This window comes from Lagenorhynchus albirostris, chromosome 3, assembly GCF_949774975.1.
Source record: "Lagenorhynchus albirostris chromosome 3, mLagAlb1.1, whole genome shotgun sequence".
NCBI lineage: Eukaryota > Metazoa > Chordata > Mammalia > Artiodactyla > Delphinidae > Lagenorhynchus > Lagenorhynchus albirostris.
The window spans coordinates 144,410,673-144,433,058 of NC_083097.1; the positions used below are offsets into that span (position 1 = coordinate 144,410,673).

A 22,386-nucleotide genomic window follows, 5' to 3' on the forward strand; every position below is an offset into this window, starting at 1 on the left:
TATAATTGCAAAACCAGGCATCCACAGTGAGTGCCACTGCAGTCTCCCAGAGGGCCAAGCTTCCCGGGGGTGCTCTTGGAACCCCTCTTCTTCCCCTCCACACAGGTGGGGATCCAGACTCCTTGGGTCAGAGAGACCGTCTTGGTAGCTTGGCCCATTCATCTCCTATCTCAAGGCAGGCTGACTTCTTCTTAAGTCTAGATGAATAAGGTGGTTCCCTCTTTAAGGGTCACCAGGAAGGAGACTCTTGGTGGGTCATCCGCAGCCATGGCCATGGCAACAGGTGTCTTTTTAAAGTGAGTCTAGAGATTGATTCCCTGACTTGTACTTACACATGTGGGAGCCCAGTGGCCAGCACTCTAAACTCAGGAGATAGGACTACCTCCCACAAGGCCTACATTGAATTCACAGGGCCAGGCACAACCAAAGTAGGCAGAATCATTTCCTAAAGAGCAGATGAGTGCAAACACTGTGGCTGGACCCTGTGGGAAATACCTAAATGGCTGCCACGGGGGCATGAAAGTACAGAGGGGTTCTGGTAGCATGTAGACCTCAAAGGGAGGGTCTGGCAGGGCTCACTTCTGCCTCTCCCTCTTGCTGTGTCAAAACAGGACTGGCTTGTCCTGGTCTTGCTTGGTGGGTGCTGACTGACAGCCATCATGGTACCAGGAATCAACCATGGTATCTACTGCTGATGACCGGGCCCTTCCACATGCTCCTGGATCCTGGGAATGTGAAAGCTGTTGGCTAGCTCGGCCCATTAGGCTGTGTGTAGGTGGCATCTCTGTGGACTTGGCCCTGGGAGAGCACACACTGAATGCCACTGGGCCTACCGAGGTCGAGAGAGGCATCCCCAAGCCTCTCTCCCAGCCCAGGGTCTCTCCCCAACTGCACTGACTCAGTCATTTTTGGATGAAGTTCCCTGACTGTTTCCTCCTATCAAAGCTGAACTTGACTTTCTCACCCAGCTATGCACTGTTCTGATTTGGCTGGAAGCTCTGGGAAATTCCAGAAATCAGGAAGAATAATGTACAATAACGTGTCCTTCGAGAAACCTAAACTGATGTTATAGGTTCTCCCATGAGCTCTCTGCTTTCCTCCAATGAGGTGGACTAGTAAAGGATACTGCTTTGAGGTGAGCTTGCCAAGAACTTCCAATAAAGATGCCCATGATAATAACAACAACAATACTGATGCTATTGATCATGTTTTTGCTAATTGCATGCATTATCTCATTTAATTCTTCCAACAATCCTGAGATACTCTTGTCATTTCCACTTTGGACCCTGGAAAGATCAATGAACTCTGCCCCGATCACATAACAGTAGAGTTGTGGAGCCAATATTCGAATCCAGGAAAGTGTCACACCAGATCCTATATTTTTTATCATTACACAAAGCTGCCTCTTACAGGACTGCCTTCGGCAGACATCGGCCATCCAACTTCCCTGCCGTCCAGAGGTGGAGGTGAATCATACGTGTTAGTGGTAGACTCAGACCTGCCTGGCCTCGATGTGTCAGGGACACAGGTGTTTGCCTCGCTGTCAAGGCTGCTCAAAGCAACAGCATCACCCGACCCTCCTCTGGTCCCAGGAACAGAGAAAGCTCAGCACGGACAGGAGGACGGTAGTAGAGGCTACAGAGAAGAGAGGGCAATCGTGGCTTAACGCCTTCCAAGGTCCAGGCTTGGCCGATGAGTCTAAGTGTTGCCAAAAGCCGCCCTGACTGTTGGATTGGCCGACTGGGATTTTTCAGAACACCATGAAGAACCAAGAGTCCAGATCTGCTCCTTGAGAAAAGCTCATCTTTTGCCTGTTTGGAGCAGACAATGAGTCTCTGAGGGCAGATGTGGCAGGAGGAATGAAAGATGGAGGGAGAGAGAAGAGAGAGGAGGGTGGGAAGCCATCTCCCTTACGGTACCTCCTCTCCTGGACTATCATGGGTGTTGCCTAATACCGATTTCCCTCATCTCCCTGAGGACCGTTTAAATTAAAGCTCATAACCATTGTGTGGGCATATAATGAAAACAACTGATGCTGCACTGATTAGTCCATTACTCTCAACTGTTAGAAAACATAATGACCTCACAAGGGGCCTTATTCACTGACGTATAGCAGTCGGGCTCTCATTTGACACCTCAAATTAGCAGCCAAAGCAATAACAGCTGGGGTTTTTGTCTCAATATTTGTACCCGACTCTAAAGTGATCTGGCACTGGGTGAGCGTTATTTTTAAACACAGAGCTCTCACCGCCAAGTAACATTTTAAATGGTCTCCAGGTGTCATGTAAAACCTACAGAAATAAATAAAAACAATCAGCTGCCAGTTGGGGCCTCTGATGATATGGATTCCTTAACAACAGGGCTTGTCTTTGGTTCTGCCTTCATTATACATTCATATTATGACAGGCAGAAACTCGTCTCCATCCACCCAGCGGAGCCTCAGTGTTAAAAAAAAAAAAAAAAAAAGATGCCTGCAAAATAAATGTAAAAAGTGGAAGGGCAAAAGAGAAAGATGAATCTTCGAATCCCACCATTGCTCAGTTAGATGCTTGCGGTGTAAGTACTCGTGATGCTCCAGTGTTTTTGGTTCCTGGATTCTGAAGAACGCCTTACTCGTTTACTGAGATCATCACAGATACTGCCTAGTGGTGATGCAGTATGATTCAACTGCCTCCCAATGACCAACTGAATTGTAAAATGTACCTTAAACGACAACATGAATGAGATGGCCTCAGTCTTCTAATTCTATTTCATCATCTGTAAACTGGGAGCCTGGACAATCAATCTTGTCTACTATATTATTTAGAAACCAGGCACTTTCCAGTGTGCGAGATGTCTGCTGGGGGTGAAAGAATGACCTCCAACTTACATGACTGGATAGGTGAGTTTGTAATTGAGAGGGAGAGAAACAGACAATTCCACCTCAGCTGCTTCTGAGCCAGGAAGAGAGGAAGAAGGGGAAAGTTCTTAAATACCCACAAACGTGTACACTGAGAGGCGGAAGACAGCACGTCTGTTTTATCCCCCGCTGTGTAGGCAGGACCCAGCTCTGTGTTTGGCACAAAGGATGACTCAATAAATATTTACTGAAGGAATGGGTGAGTTTCCAAATGCGAAGGGTCATGCTTTTGGCATCTTTCGATAAAAAATAAATTTCCACTCTAAACAGCCTTCTGGGCTGATCTGGGAGTACAAAGTCAATTGCCTACAGGAGCGAGGCTTGATAGCTGAGGAACGGAACTGTGTGTAAACACAACTCTACTACTTGGGACCATCGCTTCTCATTTCAAAGGTCTGCTGCTACGCTGGAATATCGGTGCAGTGCCACCAGTTTTCTCCTTTTGTTAAAGAGAAAGCCAGACATCTAGAATTTTTATGTGAAATCTCCTTGTTCCTCCATATTGGTGAATAAATCGCCTGAAGGAGCTAAAGTCACAAAGGAAACATACCCAGGGGCTGGATTTGGCTTGCAGAAGCCAGTTTTCAGTCTCTCAACCAAACGGATTACTTTAACAATCTGAATCAAATACAGATATTTAACATCTATATAGCACACATGGGCTATATAAATAAATAAATCATCAAAGTATTTTAATGGCATTGTGGTGCTGTGTGGTTAAAGCCTTCTTCCCATACTGCATCTCCTGAAGGGCAGGCTCTGGCTAAGGCACGCTCCAGGAACCTACTATTCAAACCGACTACCTTTAAACGGTTGAAAATTGATATTCAATGCTTCCCCCGCAACCATCATTACTCGGGGACAAAGAGCCCTGAAGAAGTGTCTGTTTATAGGGTAAAACTGTGTTCCACCAGGCCTGTGCACTCTTGTCTGGTTTCTGTTTGCTACTCATCAGCTCTGTGGCTAAACACATAAGTTGTTTCTCGTGGACGGTTTGGAACTTAGCCACTTCAGAGCTGTTAGCAGAAAAAACTGTACAGCGTGCTGGAAGGAGGCTCTGCTCTTGGGCTGAGATGTCAGAGGGAACTTGTTTTTACCTGCTGATGTTTGTAAGGGAACTGGGTATAGTTTATACTTCGGGCTATTTAAGGCTCAAAGATGGGGTCCCTGGTGCTTACTCATAGGGCCTTGGGTCACCCCTGCTAGCTGGGATCAATGATGCAGAATTTGATCTCTTCTCAGACTGCCCTCTGACTGGGGTACCAGTATCCCCCAAGCAGTGGCTGCAGGACTGGAAGGCTCTAGAAAGGGAGGGTGTGTTCCCCGTGTTGAAGGTAAAATGTTCCCTCTGGTAAAATGCTGGAGATTAAGGGATGGTGAGATGGATAGGACATAAAGGCTGGCCCCACTAATTTTTGTTTCCTGCCTGCTGATATAGGGAAAGCTTAGATGGCAATATACAGCATTAGGTAACAGTCAACAGACCCATTTTCTGGCCTGGTTCTTCCGTGAAATTTTCCTATAGCTGTGGGCAAGTCACTTAACCTTTCTGGGGAGTTTCTTTCTCTTCAAATGAAGTGGTGGGACCAGTTGACCTCCAGGGTCTTCCCCCGGAGCCTGCAGTTCCACTCTCCAATTTCACTTGGGCTGATGTTGGCTCTAAAATGGCATTTCTGGAAATGGGAATAGTTTTCCAGAAGGTGGTGGAAGGGACTGTGGATGCCCAGATCTATCCAGGTCTGCATAAAGGCAGGACATCTGACCAAACTCTGAAAGCTGCAACCAGCCCCCGCTGTGAAGCATCTGAAAATAGTTGCACGGGGTCGGCTTTTTCTTTCTCTCTTTATGCAGACACCAGGCTCAGCTTCTGCGGGGTTAATGGGCTTGTTTCCCTAACTGCCTGCCGCATCTTCCGTTTATGTATGGAGAAGCGATGGGTCTAGACAATGGGAGTGATTGTCCTACCTAGTTGACTTTGTGGAAGTCATCTGCAGAGCTGAGAGAAGTGAATAATTGGGATCCAGAAACTAATTCACTCAGAGAGGGTTTTGCTTTGACGGGAGATGGTTTTAATAAGCCTGCTCCTGGGCTTCAGTGAAAATCGGTCTTTTGGGGGTATAAGATCCAGATGTTTAAATTAAGAGAGAGAAAGGGCAGAGTGGGGGGGGGTGAGGGGAGTGGCAGGTATTTCAAAGTACCTAGTTTCAGAAAATATACCGTTTAAACATTGTGCTTATTAATGGATATGAAATGGCTCCAGGGGTTTGGAGCGGGGCAGGCAGGAGAGCTGGCCTGGGGGCAGCTATGGAAATTTGCAGAGGGCATGCCCTGTCCAAATGCGGTCGTTGCCCCTCAGCTCTAAACCTGCACTCTCCGATAAGGCAGCCACAAGCCACGTGTGGCGATTTAAATTCATATCAAGTAAAATTAAACAAAGCTAAACATTTAGTTTCTTAGTTGCACTAGCCACCTTTCACGTGCTCTAGAGTCACATGTGGCTAGTGGCTATCATACTGGACAGCTCAGATATGAAACGTTTCCTTCATCACAGAGTGTCCTTTAGTGCAGGGGTTCCCAACCCCCGGGCCGCGGAACAGAACCCGGCCTCAGCCTGTTAGAAACCAGGCCGCACAGCAGGAGGTGAGTGGCGACAGACAAGCGAGGGAAGCCTCATCTACTGCTCCCCATTGCTCCCCATTGCTCGCATTACGGCCTGAACCATCCCCTGCCCACCCCCTACTCCCTTGCGTGGAAAAATTGTCTTCCATGAAACCGGCCCCTGGTGCCAAAAAGGTTGGGGACCGCTGCTTTAGTGGACAGTGCTGCTCCGGAGCGTCAAAGCCACATGTCAACCCAGGGTTTCCACAGCTTCTAAATATTCAAGGGAAGTTGAAATCACATACTTTCCTATAAAATTACCCAGGAGTTAAGTGTTGGGAATGAATTCTAATTTTTTTAAACATTGGAAAGACCAAAACATTAAAAAATAGAAAGAAACCTCACATTGGCAGGTTTCATTCAATCAATGGATAAAATAGAGCTGATAGCCGGGGTCCTCAAAAGAGAATGGGCTCTCTACAGCTTTTCTACAGTGAGTCCAAATATGGCCTTGGAGAAATAGAACCATTATTCCCTTCATCCCTCCTCCTCAACATCCCTTACTCGTGTGCACCTTCAAAGATAGGAAGTGAAAGCTCAGGGAAAGGTAAAAACGATGCTCTGATTCTCCCCAGCTCTGTGTCTCTAGGTCTTCTCCATGCTCTCCTCCCCTCCATAAAGCCAAGTGACAGGAGGGATGAATTTCCTAGGATCTTGGCTTTCAGGACCCAGTTCTGTAGAGTAATGGACTCTTGGCCATAGGTAAGCCACACCATCCAATATTCCACACCCTGGGTGGAAGTGGCAGCATCAGTCATAGGCAGGTTTGAAGGGCATTCAAGAGCTGATAAGGGGCAAGATACAAAAGGTGCTCAAACACTGGTCACCAAAGCCACTGTTGGCAGCTGGGACATGGAGAAAGGGTAGTGTCTGACCATCGGCACAGGAGCGCCTTTTCAAATCAGCACAGAAGCTCTGTTTTGGGAGTGAACTGACCCCTGAATGCGTTTGGCAGCTCTGAGGCATTTCCTCACCAGCCACATGCTCCTGAGAGAAAACCCTCTAGGATATTTTTTTCAAAGATGCAAAGGTATTTTTCCATTTTGTTTTAGGTGGGACAAAGCAAACCAAAAGGCTGCCCCCAAACCTAGTCTGTCAGGCCAGAATTTCAGCCCGGAGACCTAGTGGCTGTAGTCTACAGCCCTTGGGGACAGCAAGACTGTTACCTGATTCCACCTAAGTACTGCTCATAGGAGATGCTGACAGCGGGAGTCTTACTGATTCAAGACCCTCTGTTGGTGAAGAACGATTCAATGATCTTCACCATATCCTCTCAATTCAGGAATGAAGAGCAATACATTTTCAATTCAGAAAGTAAACTAGCCTTTAGTGAACAGGAAAATGAAATAAAATGGAAACCACTAGAACCCCCCAGATTCTAGTTTCTTGGACTATTAAAGGGCTGCTTTTTTTTTCTGCAGTACGCGGGCCTCTCACTGTTGTGGCCTCTCCTGCTGCGGAGCACAGGCTCCGGACGCTCAGCGGCCATGGCTCACGGGCCCAGCCACTCCGCGGCACGTGGGATCTTCCCGGACCGGGGCACGAACCTGCGTCCCCTGCATCGGCAGGCGGACTCTCAACCACTGCGCCACCAGGGAAGCCCGAGGGCTGCTTATTTAAATGGAAAAGATTATTTTACATTTCAAAGAAATGTTCACTTTTTCCTTAAGCTGATGTTCTCAAAACCAAGTTTGTCATTTTAAGAGCTTGACTATGATCCAGCTCCCAGTCTGGGTGACTATGAAGGAGGGGTGTGCATTTATGGGAAACCCAGTTCCCTTCCTAGTACTTTGAGCGTTGAATGGAAGTTAACTATGTTTTCCACAAAGTACAAATTTAATCCTAATTGCCTCAACAAATCACAATTTGCAGCACAGTACCCAAAAAATTATATTCTGGAGATATTTTAAGACTTTCATTAAGCAATGACAGTTCTATATTCAAAGCTGTGTCAGGATTAAACACCCTGATCCGGAAGGCTGTTGAAACAAATAAAATGTTTGCATCTCCCAGAGAAACCCAGGTGAAACATTTTGTAAATAAATGAAAATGAATCTTGTCTCTGTTAGAAAACACCAAATTTCATTGTGGCTATAATTCTGTTCATTATTAAAAAGAAAAAGAAAAAAAATCACCACTTAGCTAAAGGGATAAAAAACCAAAGGTCATGTGAGAAATGTTTCAGTAAAATACTACATTGTTCAACATCTAAAATAATTCTGGGACAACCACAACCTTAGTTCTGTTCAGGGTCACGTCAAAACAGAGAATCTAGAGACTGGGGTGGGGTAAGCTTCAAATTCAGTTAATTACAACCGACCCTCTGCATCCACGGGTGCTGCATCCGGGATTTAACCAACAGCGGACTGATCCGCGGGGATCTGGGATCCCCTGGATACGGCACCAGCGGATGCAGAGAGCCGACTGGTAATTTCAACTCAATTTGGTTCCATGAACTTTAACTGACCACCTACTATGTGCCAGGTTTCTGCAAGGCAGTGAACAGTATAGGAGTATTCTCTGACTTTGATTTTTATGAGCGTCCTGATGCGGCATCGGTTAGACATACGACTGAGGTATCTCCTTTAATCCCCAAAACTGGCCTAAGAATTGGTAAGAATGTTTCTCTTTTTCAAGTAAATGAACCCCAAACCATGCAGTTTGGTGGAGCTGGTTTGGCAACCAGTGCTAAGGGAGGACCGTAACTCCAGCAGCTCAGCCTTTGCCTCCTGCCATGTCTGGGGCAGTCTCATGGAACGGGATGTGACGCTGATTAAGCTGACGTCATAGGTTTAGATCTGAGCACCCTAGGGGGCAACTTTTCAAAAAGAAAGTCTGTGGTTCCTGAATTATTCTGGGCATTTACTACAGAGAATAATCTCACTAATGCATATAATTGTTTCTCTAGGATGTACTTTTTCTTTTCTTGCGGTACGCGGGCCTCTCACTGTTGTGGCCTCTCCCGTTGCGGAGCACAGGCTCCGGACGCGCAGGATCAGCAGCCATGGCTCACGGGCCCAGCTGCTCCGCGGCATGTGGGATCTTCCCGGACCGGGGCACGAACCCGTGTCCCCTGCATCGGCAGGCGGACTCTCAACCACTGCGCCACCAGGGAAGCCCCTAGGATGTACTTTTTAATTTTAATTTATTTTGGTAGCAGAGCAGTTACGTGCAGGGGATTTGATACCGGAAGAGCAATCCCATTCTTGTCCTTATCCGTGTAACCCTGGGCAAGTTATTCAACTTCTCTAAGCTTCAGTTTCCTCACTGGTAAAATGAGGAAATTACTACCTTGCAAGGGTGTAGAACGGGGTTATGTAAAATGCTGCATTCTGATATCTTATCACAGGGCCTGGAAGATAGAAGATGCTAAAACATGGAGGCTATAACAATAATTATAATAACTATACTACTAATTGGTATGATATCATTGCATTATATATCAACACATTATTATTATCTGTTAATCAGAGCATCTGGTTCCATACCCAGAGGAAGGTCATTTGAAGTGGAGGACACGCCACTACTTGCATTAAGCGCTGGGTTTTCTGAACTGGACCAACCATGTTTATAAATGTCCCAACACCCAGTATCCAGCACCCTGCAGCTGGGACAACCACCCTGTGCTAGGAGAGTGAGCACACCCTGATCTGGGTATCAGGACTGGTGTCAATTTCTTTTCACTACCTTCTTATATCAAAAAAGGACTTTCTTTTACATTCGCTTTCTATATCTACAAGTAGGGCTCAGGGTCAGGCCATGTCATACTTGCCCAGCGGTGGTTCAAGTAGAACTATGCTACAAGTCTGGTTAATTCACATCACCGTTTTGACTCAACTCTCTTTTCTCTAAACGTGGACTGAAAGGGAGCTCATTACCCAGGCTGATGCTGGGGTCTAGGGAGCAAGAAACAGGGGGGGGAGGTATTTGTCTCTTGCTTCTCATCATGTGAATAAACCCAATTATAATTGTTTTAGAATCAAAGGGAATTTGGAGGCAAGCTCAACTCCTGAGAAGAACTTCCCAGAAGATGAGACATGAGACATCATGTCTCATGGGCACCTGATGGCTTCTGAGGTACCCCTGTCCAGTCTGGGAGTCTTCGACTCCCCATTACTTAGCTCTGTCTGTGTTGTCTATTCAACAATTCTGGTAAGCTCTCGCCTTTAGAGTTTGATCTGCCAGAGGACCTGCTCATTTAAAGCTTTACTGTCCCTGGTATCTGGCACTATGGTGGCACACAGTGCAGCCTTGCTTCTTGGCTGGATTAAAGCAGGGGCTGCGTGGGTTGGCAGGTAACTGAAATGGGGGAAGGTCAGTGGGAAAGTGGAGTCTACATACCCCGTCTATGGAGGGTATGTGCTTTTCAGTCACAGCTGACCGTTGCAATGAAGAAATGCAGCTCAGGGTTGCCAGTGTTTCTGGTTCACCAAAATCCAAAGCTGGAATTCTGGACTTTTACAAAAAATAGCATCAATTTGCAATATGAAATGCTAATTTAAAATGGTAGGGCTTCCCTGGTGGCGCAGTGGTTGAGAGTCTGCCTGCCGATGCAGGGGACATGGGTTCGTGCCCCGGTCCGGGAAGATCCCACATGCCGTGGAGCGGCTGGGCCCGTAAGCCGTGGCCACTGAGCCTGCGCGTCTGGAGCCTGTGCTCCGCAACGGGAGAGGCCACAGCAGTGAGAGGCCCGCGTACTGCAAAAAAATATAATAATGGTAAAAAACGCTCCACGGGATTAAAAATCCCTCATCTGTGGCCACAATGTAGTCTGTGATCTAGTTTGCAACCTCTGGTTTCGAGGGAGCTGAAAGCAGAATCTTTCTTTGATTCTGTCATGGACTAAAGTTTGCCCTCCCCCAACCTGCTAAATAATATAAAACATTTAATGATGAGGTTTGAAAGGACAACTGTGCTTAGGATCCCCAGTCTTACCAGGGGATTTCTTCTAAACAGCCTAACTGCCTGCAGGTGCCCACTGTGGGCAAAGAACATGGGATCAGGGGTCCGGAGACCCAGGTTCTAGTCCTTTGCTACCGCTAACTTGCTGTTGCCATTGTCTTGTCTCCTAGACAGGGCTAGGACTTGGGTGAGGGAAGTGGGGTGCCCTGGGTACAAAATGTTAGAGGCGGGCCCCACTCTAGTCCCGACCCTGCTCTCAACCTCTCTGTGTCTTATCTCAACAATAAGAGGTCATCCTGGAGACAGCTAAGGTCCTTCCAGAACCAGCCTATGATGATATCACTCAACTTCCAAAATTGGTTAAGTGACATAAATGGGAGTGAGGCTTTCAAAACAGCATTCGTGTGTTATCTGCAGACCTGTCACATCTATGTGAAATTTGCCCAGTACTAGTGATTTACCAAGGGCGGACCACTCACGGAAAGCGCTTTCAGGATGTGTTCCTGACATCTTTAGCCTGGCATTTTTGGCAGCATATCTACTGAACTTCTGATTTGCTACAAGTAGTCAGGAGACAATGTCTGAGAATCTCTTCCCTTCTCCTGCAATACTGTTGAAACAAAATTAAATAATTTATTAACTAGGTTGTCTCATTTTTGTTTCATTTGTCCATACTCTTAATTTTTTTCCCATTAAACATTTTTCCGACCCAAGATGGCATGTCGGGGAGAGAGGAGCCTGGTAAAACTGGTGACACACCTCGCTGTCCTCTACCTAGCTGACGGGGGCTAGAAACCCAGGGCTCAGAGTCCCTCCACAAATGATTCCTGACCAGCCAGGGAAACGCAGTCTTGGCATATTCGATCGTGGTCTAAACACGCCTTACTCAGAGAAAACCTAGTACGCAAACCGCAAGTGTACAGATCAAGCAGAAATGAATGGTCCATGATTTGTGTAACAGAAGGGCGTCCGACTCACAGAAAGCAAGGTCCCTCAGTTAAGAACCTTAAGCTCCACACAGAAAGTTGGAGCTGTATTATAGGGAGGTCTAGAGAACGGAGCACCGTGGAGTACCAAAATCAATTGGTGACGTCCAGAAGTGAGAATAAGTCATCGTTGGGACTAGAATGTAAGTCAGTGAAAAAGCAGGATGATTTTCTTTCCCCTGTGAGTCTGATTTACCTTCAACTTTGTGGGGAGCCACCCCTGGGTAAAGGGAATGACAATTTTACAAGCTGCAGGAGGCTCTGGCATTCTCCTCGGCAGGACCACGAGTCACTGATAGCTTGCCTAGACCAGCTCTTGGGGCCAGTTCACACCACCCTGCGGCACACGTTGGCCATGCTTCAGGGCAGCCAACACCACGAGAGCCTTAGCAACACAGATCAGAAAGGCAGCTTGGTAGAAGGGTTAATTACACAGGTTCTGCGGCTGGCTAGTTAAGCAGTTACTTGGCTTCTCTGAAATGGGTATCTCTCTGTAAAAGGAGGGTGACACTAACAGTTTCACGGAGGGGTTGTCAGGATGCAAAGAGATAACGATGTAAAAGTACTGCTTTTGGTGTTGGGTACTAGTAACTGCACAACAAACGCCACTATTATCACTTGCTTCGCCCGTACTCTGCTTTCCTTCTCACTCCCTTTTCTGGCTACCTGAAAAGGGGAGGGTGGTGGCTCTCTTCCTTTGTCTACCATACTCTGTGCTGGACATCTGCCACTGGGCATGAGTCAAAAATGAGGTTGAGGTGGGCAGATTTCACAGTCTTTCCTAATGTTGCACAGTTCCTACTGCTAGGGGTTCCCGCCCAGACCCACCCCCTAGGTTCAGTGCAACCAACCTCAGACTGGATAGAAAGAGGTTTTATAGCATTTCCATCCACAGAAAGGATGGAATAACAGGGTTGATCCCATGTGAAATATTTTCACTAGTAGTTTTTGTCCCTAAACTTAAGTTAATTTTGAGAGAGCTTTCCATGAGGTAATCAGGAGTCTTTCCTTATTTTGCACTTCATGCTGCCTAGTGTCAGAGAGAAAACACACCCGAAATACTATATTTTGTCTTCTTGACTTGCAGACTTTAAAAGCTTGAGATACTTAGAGATGACCTTTGTGCGGACAGAGTGTTTTGAATTCCCTCCTGTCCCCTGTCTCTGTCTCTGTCTCTCTGAAGAATTTATTAAGTTAATGTATGATGCCCTCACTTAGTTTCTATTTATTATTTCATTGTCAAGTTTCTTTATGGTGTCTAAGTTGTGATTACAGAGAAGTATTATACAACGTCAATGCGTAGATGAGATTTGGAAGGTCTGGGGTTAGGGCGGGGAGGTTCTTTAAATGGAGATGTCAGCTCCAGCCAATTTCAGAATGGCTCACCATGAAGACGGATGGTTCCAAAGCTGTGTGCCTCTGCTAGAAATTAAAAACCCATGGAATACTTGATTATGATTAATTTTAAGTGCTTAGCCATGTGAAGCCAAATGAGAGTATCTTTAAAACAAAGCTATTGGGCTTCCCTGGTGGCGCAGTGGTTGAGAGTCCGCCTGCCGATGCAGGGGACGCGGGTTCGTGCCCCGGTCCGGGAAGATCCCACATGCCGTGGAGCGGCTGGGCCCGTGAGCCATGGCCGCTGAGCCTGCACGTCCGGAGCCTGTGCTCCGCAATGGGAGAGGCCACAGCAGTGAGAGGCCCGTGTACCGCTAAAAAAAAAAAAAAAAAAAAAAAGCTATTGATCTAGCTTTGTTTGGAATAGAGAAGATAAACTAATCAGATCCTGGGGGGTCTTTATAACGATGGGGAAAGAGAACTTTTTTTTTTCCATCCTGGGTTTTTAAGCTTCAAGTTTGAGAGACCTGGTGTATCTGCATAAAATATAAATATATATTTTGATAGCAAATATCAGAGTAGAGAGGGGCAATCCAATTCTGTCCTGGACAGTATGATGGAGATGAGGGCATGGTGGGGAGAAAGTTAGGGAGGTGGAGAGGACATCATTTAGAGATCCCCTCCTATGCAGTATATAGGGCATCTCCTCTTAAAGTTAAAGAAACAGAGAGGTGGCGTAGCTTGGCCAAAGTGCCACCACATTCGGGATTCCACACCCAGGCGTGTCTGACTGTGCAGCCCTTCTCTCTCCCCGAAGACAGCCTTCCTGGTGAGGCAAGATGACACCACTCTGAGTTGAGAGAACTAACATGTGGGCTGTCAGGTGGTCACAGCTGTTTTGTGGCAGCTGGTGACTTCCATTTCCTGGTCTCTTCCCAGGGAATTTTCTCATCCTTCTCGAGAAGAAGGTGATATGCTCCTAGCAGCCCTCTCTACAGAGGCTTTTTTTGCAGGCAGGGAAAATCGAGCCTACCCTTCTCAGCTCCAGCCTCTTGCTAAGAGGAGTCCTGGGTTACTAAATTTGGGCTGGCATCCTCTCCCTAGCAGACACACATTTGGTGCCGGTTCCGGGGTCAGAGTTTGGGTGAGGAGAGACCATCAATCTTAGGAATGACAACCCGACCTCTCTGGCTGTGGGTCCTGCCTTTTCTGTACCGGGAATTCTCGGTTTTCATCCAATTTCCAGCAGCTTGCAGCATCAGCATCCTCTCTGATTTCCCGTGATTCCTCTTGGAATTACCTTCCCCTCACACAACGTGCAGAGGATGTCTCCAACCCATTGCTACTGTCTGCGGGGCCAGGTGAAAAGGATGGTGGAAGGAGGACCTTCCTTCCCTTATGGACGAAGGGACATGTTAACGTACTTGTTCTTTCATTTGTTTGACATTTATTCATTCTTCTGGAAGTCAGAGATATGTAACCTGGTGACTACGTAATTTATTTATTTACTTATTTATTTAATTTTCAGGGGGATGCTCAACACATCCTATGCTTATCATTCTGGCTAGAACTGTAGCATCAGAGTTATTTTTAGAAGCAAGCAGTTAACAGAACTTGGAAAGGGGAAGTCACCCCCAAGATAAAGCAACCGTCTCCTTCATTTTTCAAATGAGAAGCTGAGGGTTCAAGCACAGAAGGGACTTGCCCAAGGTCACACAGCTAACCAAGGGGCTGAGTCAGGACCGAACCGCACGTCTCCCGAAGCAAGTTCTGCTAGGCTGTATTGCCTTCCTCTCCAGGTTTCCCCAAATCAGGGACAGCTGGAAGTGTAGTTGGGGCATGCGGGAGGACAATCAAAATGTTTTCTCACACAATTCAATTTGAGTTTGACCCCAGGATGCCTCCTAGCCGACTTTCCCCCTTGGAAATCAGGTGTCCTTAGCTGGACCCATCTGAAAATCCAGAACACAGAAGGGCGGCTACACATTTTTCCTAGACAAGGTATGCAGGGTGGTCTTCTGGGGAGGGGTGCACCTCCTCTCATCTCCCCCCACAAGTAACCCCAAGGTTACTGCTTAAAGTTTGGATTTAATCCTGAGATGTGATCTCAAGTGCAACAGCAATGACTGGACTTTACCAGGCTGTTTGGCATTCCCCCTGGTCCCGTGTTAAAGTCGCTTTCTGATTCTGGGTAATTCCAGCCGACCCCCTGGTGCTACCCCTTTCTCATTTCCCAGACCTGTAACCTGCCTCTCCATAAGTAAGCCCACACTCAGACGCTCCCTGATTGCTCTGGCAGGCGCTGGGGGTCTACTCCAGCCCATCTGTTTCACCCAGCAACAAATACCGCGGGAGCATCGGGGGAGAAAGGACTCAACTGAGACTTAATTAGCAGTAACCCCAGTTTGTGGGAGGAGAGAAATCCCACTTTGCTGCCTGCAAACACTTTGGCCAAGGTGAGCCGGAGGGATCTCCCGGTTCGCAATTTTAATAGCACTGCAGCAGAAGACACAGAAATGCATCCACACGGACCCCCCAGGCACACACACTCCCCCTCTCTCCTCCTCACTCGGACACACACACACGCACGCACACGCACACAAGGCAGCGATCGCAAAATCAACTCACAGGATCTCTAAATCACGCAGCGCTCGGAAGGCTCCATCTTCAATGCAGCTGATGCGGTTGTTGTCTAGTTGCCTGTGGAAAAGCAAGGGAAGAGCATGAAGGCTGAGTGGGGGCCGTGCTGAGGAGCTGGGCAGTCTGGGCCGGGTGTCCCTGGTCCCCCGAGCGCCTGTCCCTCCACCCTCGCCGGCTCTGCTCGTCCCCGCCAGGAGCTCGTGCAGAGCCAGCCTGTCTGCCACGCTGCTGTCTCTCCTCTCTGACTGTCTGAGGGAACTACACAGACGAGCGCACCAAAGGCTGTCAGGTCTCAGTAAATATTAATTGCGCATTTTTTTTTTTTTAGGCAGAAGGGAGTAATTTCATTACATTAGGGCATCCAATCCATTACGAGCTCTTACCGTCATGTCACTGAAACAATTTCATTAAGCTAAAGGCCTGTAAATCATTGGAGGTCACTGCTCTGCCCTCCGTGACCTCCCAGAATGCTTTTTTTTTCCCTCTCTCCCTCTCCCTGTCTCCCTTTTACTGGAAGTTGCGGTCTTCTGCTCTGACACAGTGCTAAATCTCAAGGCTTTATCTGCCCAAGAGCAGCGAGGGTGCATGGGGAATATACCAATTCCAAATTAGACTCAACTAATCTAATTTTATAGTCTTTTTATTATTCTAAGCACCAAATGTCTGTGGTGGTTTGATGTCTCTGTGCTTTGTTATGGGGCCCATCTGGTAGGTCATTCTATTGAAGTCTTTTCTGACTAAATACAGATTCCCTCAAACTGCACCAAGCATCATCGACATTAAAGAAATTCATTGATGGAAGTGTTCTGGATGCGGGAAAAAAGGACTATCATTATTGCCTTAAAGATATACCACTTAAATTTAAATTGGGGAGAATTAAATGCACCTATTTCAGGACTTTTTTTTCTTATGTCCCTTTCCATCTTCTGAGCACGGAAATCATGTCTTTTAAGAAGATGCCTTGACTCATATATATTCCAGCTGGGGACTGAGGTTATTCTAGTTGAAGGATAACAAATAGATTCCACTATCTCAAATGCCTGACGTGTAAGTCAGAAGATTTACCATGACCACACCCCAACTTAAATATCATCTATTATATATATATATATATAATTTAATTTAAAAAAAAGATGTTATATAGAAAATGGTTATTATCACCAGGCTGTCTTATATTTTGTGTGCGGAACACACACAAAATATAATTTATGCTGGGGGCCAGGAGAAAAGTGTGACTGGAAAAAAATATTGTAAAGCGATTATACTCCGATTAAAAAAAAGAAAAAAAAAACAAAAAAGAAAGAAGTGTGACTGTGTTGAAAAACTCCCTCCTAGGCTCCTTTTTCTTTCTTTTGTCTCAGATAAAATCAGCCCCTCTCCAGTGCAGGGTTCTCCTGATGCTGGAATTTTCACTTGAAACTTGTGCTAATCTATTCCAAGACAACTCTCTGCAGAAGATATATCAAAGCTGCCTCTGGTAGCCCTCTTGGAGCATTTTATATTCTGCCGAAGGAAGGTGGAATTACAATTAAAATCCTATTATCACTGAAAAAATATATAGATGCAGGATTGCATAAATACGCAGGAATGAAACACGTAGAATCAGAGTGATGGAGAACATCACAGCAGACGGGCTCTGCCGCGGTCTCATGCGGAATGGAACCATCTCAAAAGACGCTGCCGATACAACACACTAGGTGTTTAGGATTATAGAATGAGCAGGAAATGGGTATCTCAAGAAGCAGAAGCACTCTGTAGGTTGACAAATTCTACATCTAGCGTTCAAAGTCCTTGCTGACGCCAAATCACACGGGATCTCAGAGTAGTTCCTGCTACCCTGAATTCTTCCCTTAACGAGAGTTTACCGAGTGGCCTTTCTGTAGAGCTCCTGTAAGCGTTGGGGCCACTGATTCCCCGCAGAGGTTCTGTTAAGGCAGCCTGCTACCACTGCCCAACTTCTAGATTTATCAGCGTTTAAGTGCCAATGAATTAACAACCCTTGCTCCACGCCAAGGCCACCAAACCTTACCAAGCAGAAATGCAGTGGAGCTGCCTTTTGGGTCCAAGAAATTGTTCATTGAACATGCTGAATTCGGCAAAAATGGTACCATCCGCCTAAGTAGAAAAGTACCTAAATCATCCAATCGGGAAGTCTGGGGTAGTGCGTAGAGATAGTAGTTTGTGGTGCACCTGCTTTCGTGCAGACATTTTAGAGAGGTCCTGGCTATTAGAATATTATTTATTTGCCGGATTTGGGAAGCGTTTTCTATTCCTTTTCTTTATGAGTGCACCAGAAACCAAACAGGATACTCTAAATGTACACTTTGACATGAAAAGTATGTAACTTGCAGGGGAGAAGAAGCTCATAGAAAGAAGAGAAAACATGAAGTGGTAGAAAGAAATTAAAAAGGGTGGGGGGGAAGGAGATGTGCAAAAGATTTTAAAAAATCCACTAGTCTGGGCTTCGCTGGTGGCGCAGTGCTTGAGAGTCCGCCTGCCGATGCCCGGGACACGGGTTCGTGCTCCGGTCCAAGGGGATCCCACATGCCGTGGAGCGGCTGGGCCCTTGAGCCATGGCCGCTGGGCCTGCGCATCCGGAGCCTGTGCTCCGCAATGGGGGAGGCCACAGCAGTGAGAGGCCTGCATACCGCAAAAAAAAGAAAAAAAAAAAAAATCCACTAGTCAGTCTCCCATCAGGGTCCTGCCACTCAGGATACAGAGCAGTGGAGACAGAGTCTCTGAGAGGACGCTGCTCATTCTAAGGCTAAAAGCAGAGATCTCCAGTACGTTATCAATTATGTGATGTTTAAATAGTTTCACGGGGTGGCACAAGTCGACACCTAGTTCTTCATGAATAATGGGGAAAACCAAGCTTTAATAAAGCATCTCTGTGGGTGTATTTTATAGAGTATTTTGGAACACATGAAATGTATCAAATTTTAAAATATTTATGCTGAAGTATGCTTTTCTAGAAGACATTTATTATAACCAAGATTGTCTCCTTTCATTCGAGCCACAGATAAACAGTATCCCTGCCTTGGTGGTCAGAGTCCTTCCCAAGATGCATCATTCCTTACAGAAATCTACAGGGTAAAGGCCTGCAAGGGTCCTGTCAGGAAACGAAAACCCGAGTTACTTCACTTCCCAGCGATTACATCTCCATGGCACTGAGCATCAGAGCGTTCATGAAATGCTCATTAATTGTCTGCAATCAATTCTGATATTTCCTGCAAATAATCTAGGTCCCTAAAAGAAAGTAAATACACACTTGGATCCGACAAGTTTTCTTTCAGAATTACATCTCAGACACATACAAGTTAGTCCTGAAGCACGGGAGAGGAGAGGCGAAATAAAAGCAAACCCAGCATCTTTTTGTGGGTGTTGGGAGAGAAGTGAAATAGGCACATAGAGAACCTTCCAGAGCTAAGGCCAAAGCATTTGACTTAGCAGTTTGCTTCTGGGGGTGGATGGAGGCTGCCGACTATGCTCTAAGCTCTCAAGTCAAAGGTCGATATTGTGCCTTTGAAGAGACTCATGCAAAGAACCTCTTAAAAACAAATCAAAAAAAGCCCATTGCCCCCTCCACACACCGTTACTCAGGAGGCAGGTGCAAAAGGAACTTCGGAAACGGGAGCACTAAGAACTCAGCCATCTGAAAGTGCCTGGTAGCTCTCTTTCTATTTTTCCTTGGCAATAAGAAGTGTGTTTTGTACTGCTACTGAATCTTTTCTTCTTCTTCTTCTTCTTTTTTTTTTGCTTTAATCTTTTCTTCTTGCCACACGAAATAACCTACCCCCATGCCTTGCCTAGTGCCAGGGACTCCACAGCTGGTCACGTATGGCTGCAGAATGAGTCCTTCTAGTGCAAATGTGACAGGGCTGGGCTCAAAATATATGGAAGAAAGCTCTAAGCCACGAGCAACACTGTTCTGGCTGTGGCCCTATGGCCCCAGCGCTAACAGTAATGACAGAGCATTCCCTTCACGAGCACGTGGGGGGGCCGCCTTTCTGCCACACAGATCTCTGCCAGCCAGCATTTGGGAAGGTCGCTTGGAAGAAAGGGAGATTTCCATGGGCGCAGAGTAAAGGTGGAGAGCAGGAAGGCAGTGGATGGAGGAAAGGTTGGCTGTTTATGTTTTGGAGGCGACTTTCATTGTCCTCTTACTTTATACAGAATACTCAATGTGATTTACACTCTCCTGCCTGTGAATAAGGCGAGAAGCCCCCAAACGTTCATGATATTAAATTAACTGCTCTAATTTCCCTGGGCAGCTCAGATTTCGGCAAACAATGCGAGTGCTAAAAGGATACCAGAGTCCATTTAGAAAGGAATCCTCCAACAAGAACTAAATGCAGACTCCCCGAGAGGAGCTTTCTGACTACTGTATTTTTATACTCTGAGAATATAAACAAGTCAGAAAGCAAAGTCAGCGTGAGTGAGGACTTAAAATAATCTCCACAAACAGCAGACAGGGAGATAGTGCTTTTGTAAGAATTCCCATTTGTAAGCATAATGTTATCACAATTCATCTCTTTCCATCACAATTTCAAATTTCATCATTGAAGCAGGATAGAAATATTTCTGCAGTTCAAAGATGAAAAGAAGCACATCTAAATCCTTAAAAAGGGGTTTAAAAAAAGCCTGATTACAGTATCAAGAGGCATCTATCTATCTCCCAACCACCACTGCACAACAACAAGAGAAGAAGGAAAATTTCATGATTTCAGTGATGCATTTGAGACTCCGTGAGGAATACCTCGAAAATAGAAAGCTCCAGAAATAGGCTTTGGAGAGCTGGAAGAAAAGAAGAATTTCCAACTAGCTATCTAGATGCAAGGTCTACATACCAGGGTACACCTACCCAGATGTTCACTTCTCATCCTGATGTTCTGTGGGGCCCATGAAATCGGTAAACCTAGCCTCAGGGCACTGTCACCCTGGGCCCAAAATTCAGCTGCAGTGTTTTGCTATAGGACTGCAGGGACTCTAGCTGCAGTCCTCCTAATGCTAAATGGGAGAAGTAGCTAAAGTTCAGCACCCTTTGGAGTTACGCAGTTTGCTAATTTCCCAGCAAAAGGATCTACATGAAATGCGCAAAACAAGTGGAAGGGCTGCTGCATGAAATTCACAAGGGAAGCCTTACTAGAAATTCAAAGCAAGTCTATGGTCTCGGAATACAACAATTAATGAACCTATAAGAGCAACTGAGTATTATTAGATGTTCACACTGATTAGGTACCGGGGTATAGAATGAAGTGTGAGAAATCCTTTGAAAATATTTGGAAGGTTACCACCTGTGGTTTTATATCTCAGTTATCTTAAAAGGTATAAGAGAATTCTAAAAACTAAACTAATTTGAATTTGTTTTTAATGAAATAGATATGTTCCAACATAAACATATTCGAAGTGTATTTCTTTTTCTACACTGAGGAGAAATAGAATGTTGCAACTATGAACAAAACAAAACAAAACAAAACCAACCTGGGAAAAAAAGAACCTGCTTTCTTAAAACAAGCCAGAAGACAAAACATGAAGTAGCCTTGACCTGCTATTCCGTTTCTTCCTGTTAGCCAACTGTCCTTTAAGGAGAAAACAAGAAATCCAGTAGTGTTTCTGAAGGTTGCTTTATATGACAGTTTAACATTCTAAAAAAATCATTATTGAAGAACAAATTATAGAAGCAGTTGTCTTCTGCTGGCTGGGCTCTTCAGAAGAAACAAAATAAAGCTCAAGGTTATTTTAACTGGCAAAAGGAAAAAAATCGTGTTCAAAAGAAATGCATACACTTCATATAATTGAGTACTAGTCACACTTTGTACGCAAATCAAACACTTGATCCAAGCCACAGTCTGCTAATGAATTGTCACTATCTCTCATCATTAAGGAGCTACTGTAATTCCACATTAAAACAACATCTCAAATGAGCAAAAAGACCTGAATCTATTATTTTGCACATTTTGTACACTTGCCCACCAGACCTAAGAATAACTGCATATAGATATGTTTACTGATCCATGAATTATTTATGTATCCACAAAGATTCTTGTCTATAGAACTGAGAACTTTATGCCTATTTTTTCTACATAATAATTACATGTACTATCTACCTATTGTATGCATGTAAATGAAAACGCATATTACAAGATAGGTAAAGAAAGTGATATTGACCTCTGAAATTTAACATGCCCCCATCAGTTATACTTACAGAGATATTTAGATAATTAAGTGATGGTTAGCATTCCCAAACTTCAACCAACCAAATCTACTTTGCAGAGGACAGAGTCCTAGGTTAACTAAGGTCTCTGATCAGAACACTTGCCTAGAACTTAGTGAAAAAATTGAAGCATGGATCTGTTTCACCAAGCATCGTTATGCATACTTCGCCACATGGCCAGCATGATACCTTTTATTTAGTATATATCATACTGCTGTTTGACATATGCAACTTCTCAGCGGGAGAATAACTGCACCCACTCCAGTAGATGCTCCTGAAAGCCAGCTCTGCAATAATGCAAACACAGATGATGGATTAGCACCAAAGCGGCACGCCAGACCTTGGAGAATAAAGGCGTGTTTTACACATCACTGGGAAATATCAATAACTCCACTTCTGTGTTTACATAGTTTCCGGTTTGTCAGGGATTTGGCAAATGAATTTGTGCAGAAAAATGTGTGTGTGTGGCGGGGTGTTAGAAATCCCTGCAAATTAATTCAGCAGGAAGGACAGTTGTTGGGAAGAAGCTGAGCTCTCATTTATTCTGGACAAGTTTCAGAAACAAATTTCTGGCTTTTCTAGATAAAACAACAACAACAAAAACCAAGCAAACAAAAAGCAAATCAAACGAAGATATCCCATATTCACAAGGAGAGAATTTCTTTTCTCAGCAACTTTTAGACCAAGGGGGACCGAGGAAGTTTGGTTATTGTTTGCAAAATGTGCTCTCATGTTTTGAGACATGCCTCAGA

The 22,386-nt window shown here is 45.4% G+C and overlaps 1 protein-coding gene across 1 annotated transcript in view; it reads right to left on the reverse strand.

Moving 5' to 3' along the window:
- Positions 1-22,386, reverse strand: part of SLIT3 (slit guidance ligand 3) — a 610,847-nt gene that overhangs the window by 159,996 nt on the left and 428,465 nt on the right. The window contains exon 6 of the mRNA XM_060144178.1: positions 15,409-15,480. Within this exon, the coding sequence (XP_060000161.1) occupies positions 15,409-15,480 (72 nt within the window). The remainder of the gene's footprint in view (positions 1-15,408; positions 15,481-22,386) is intronic.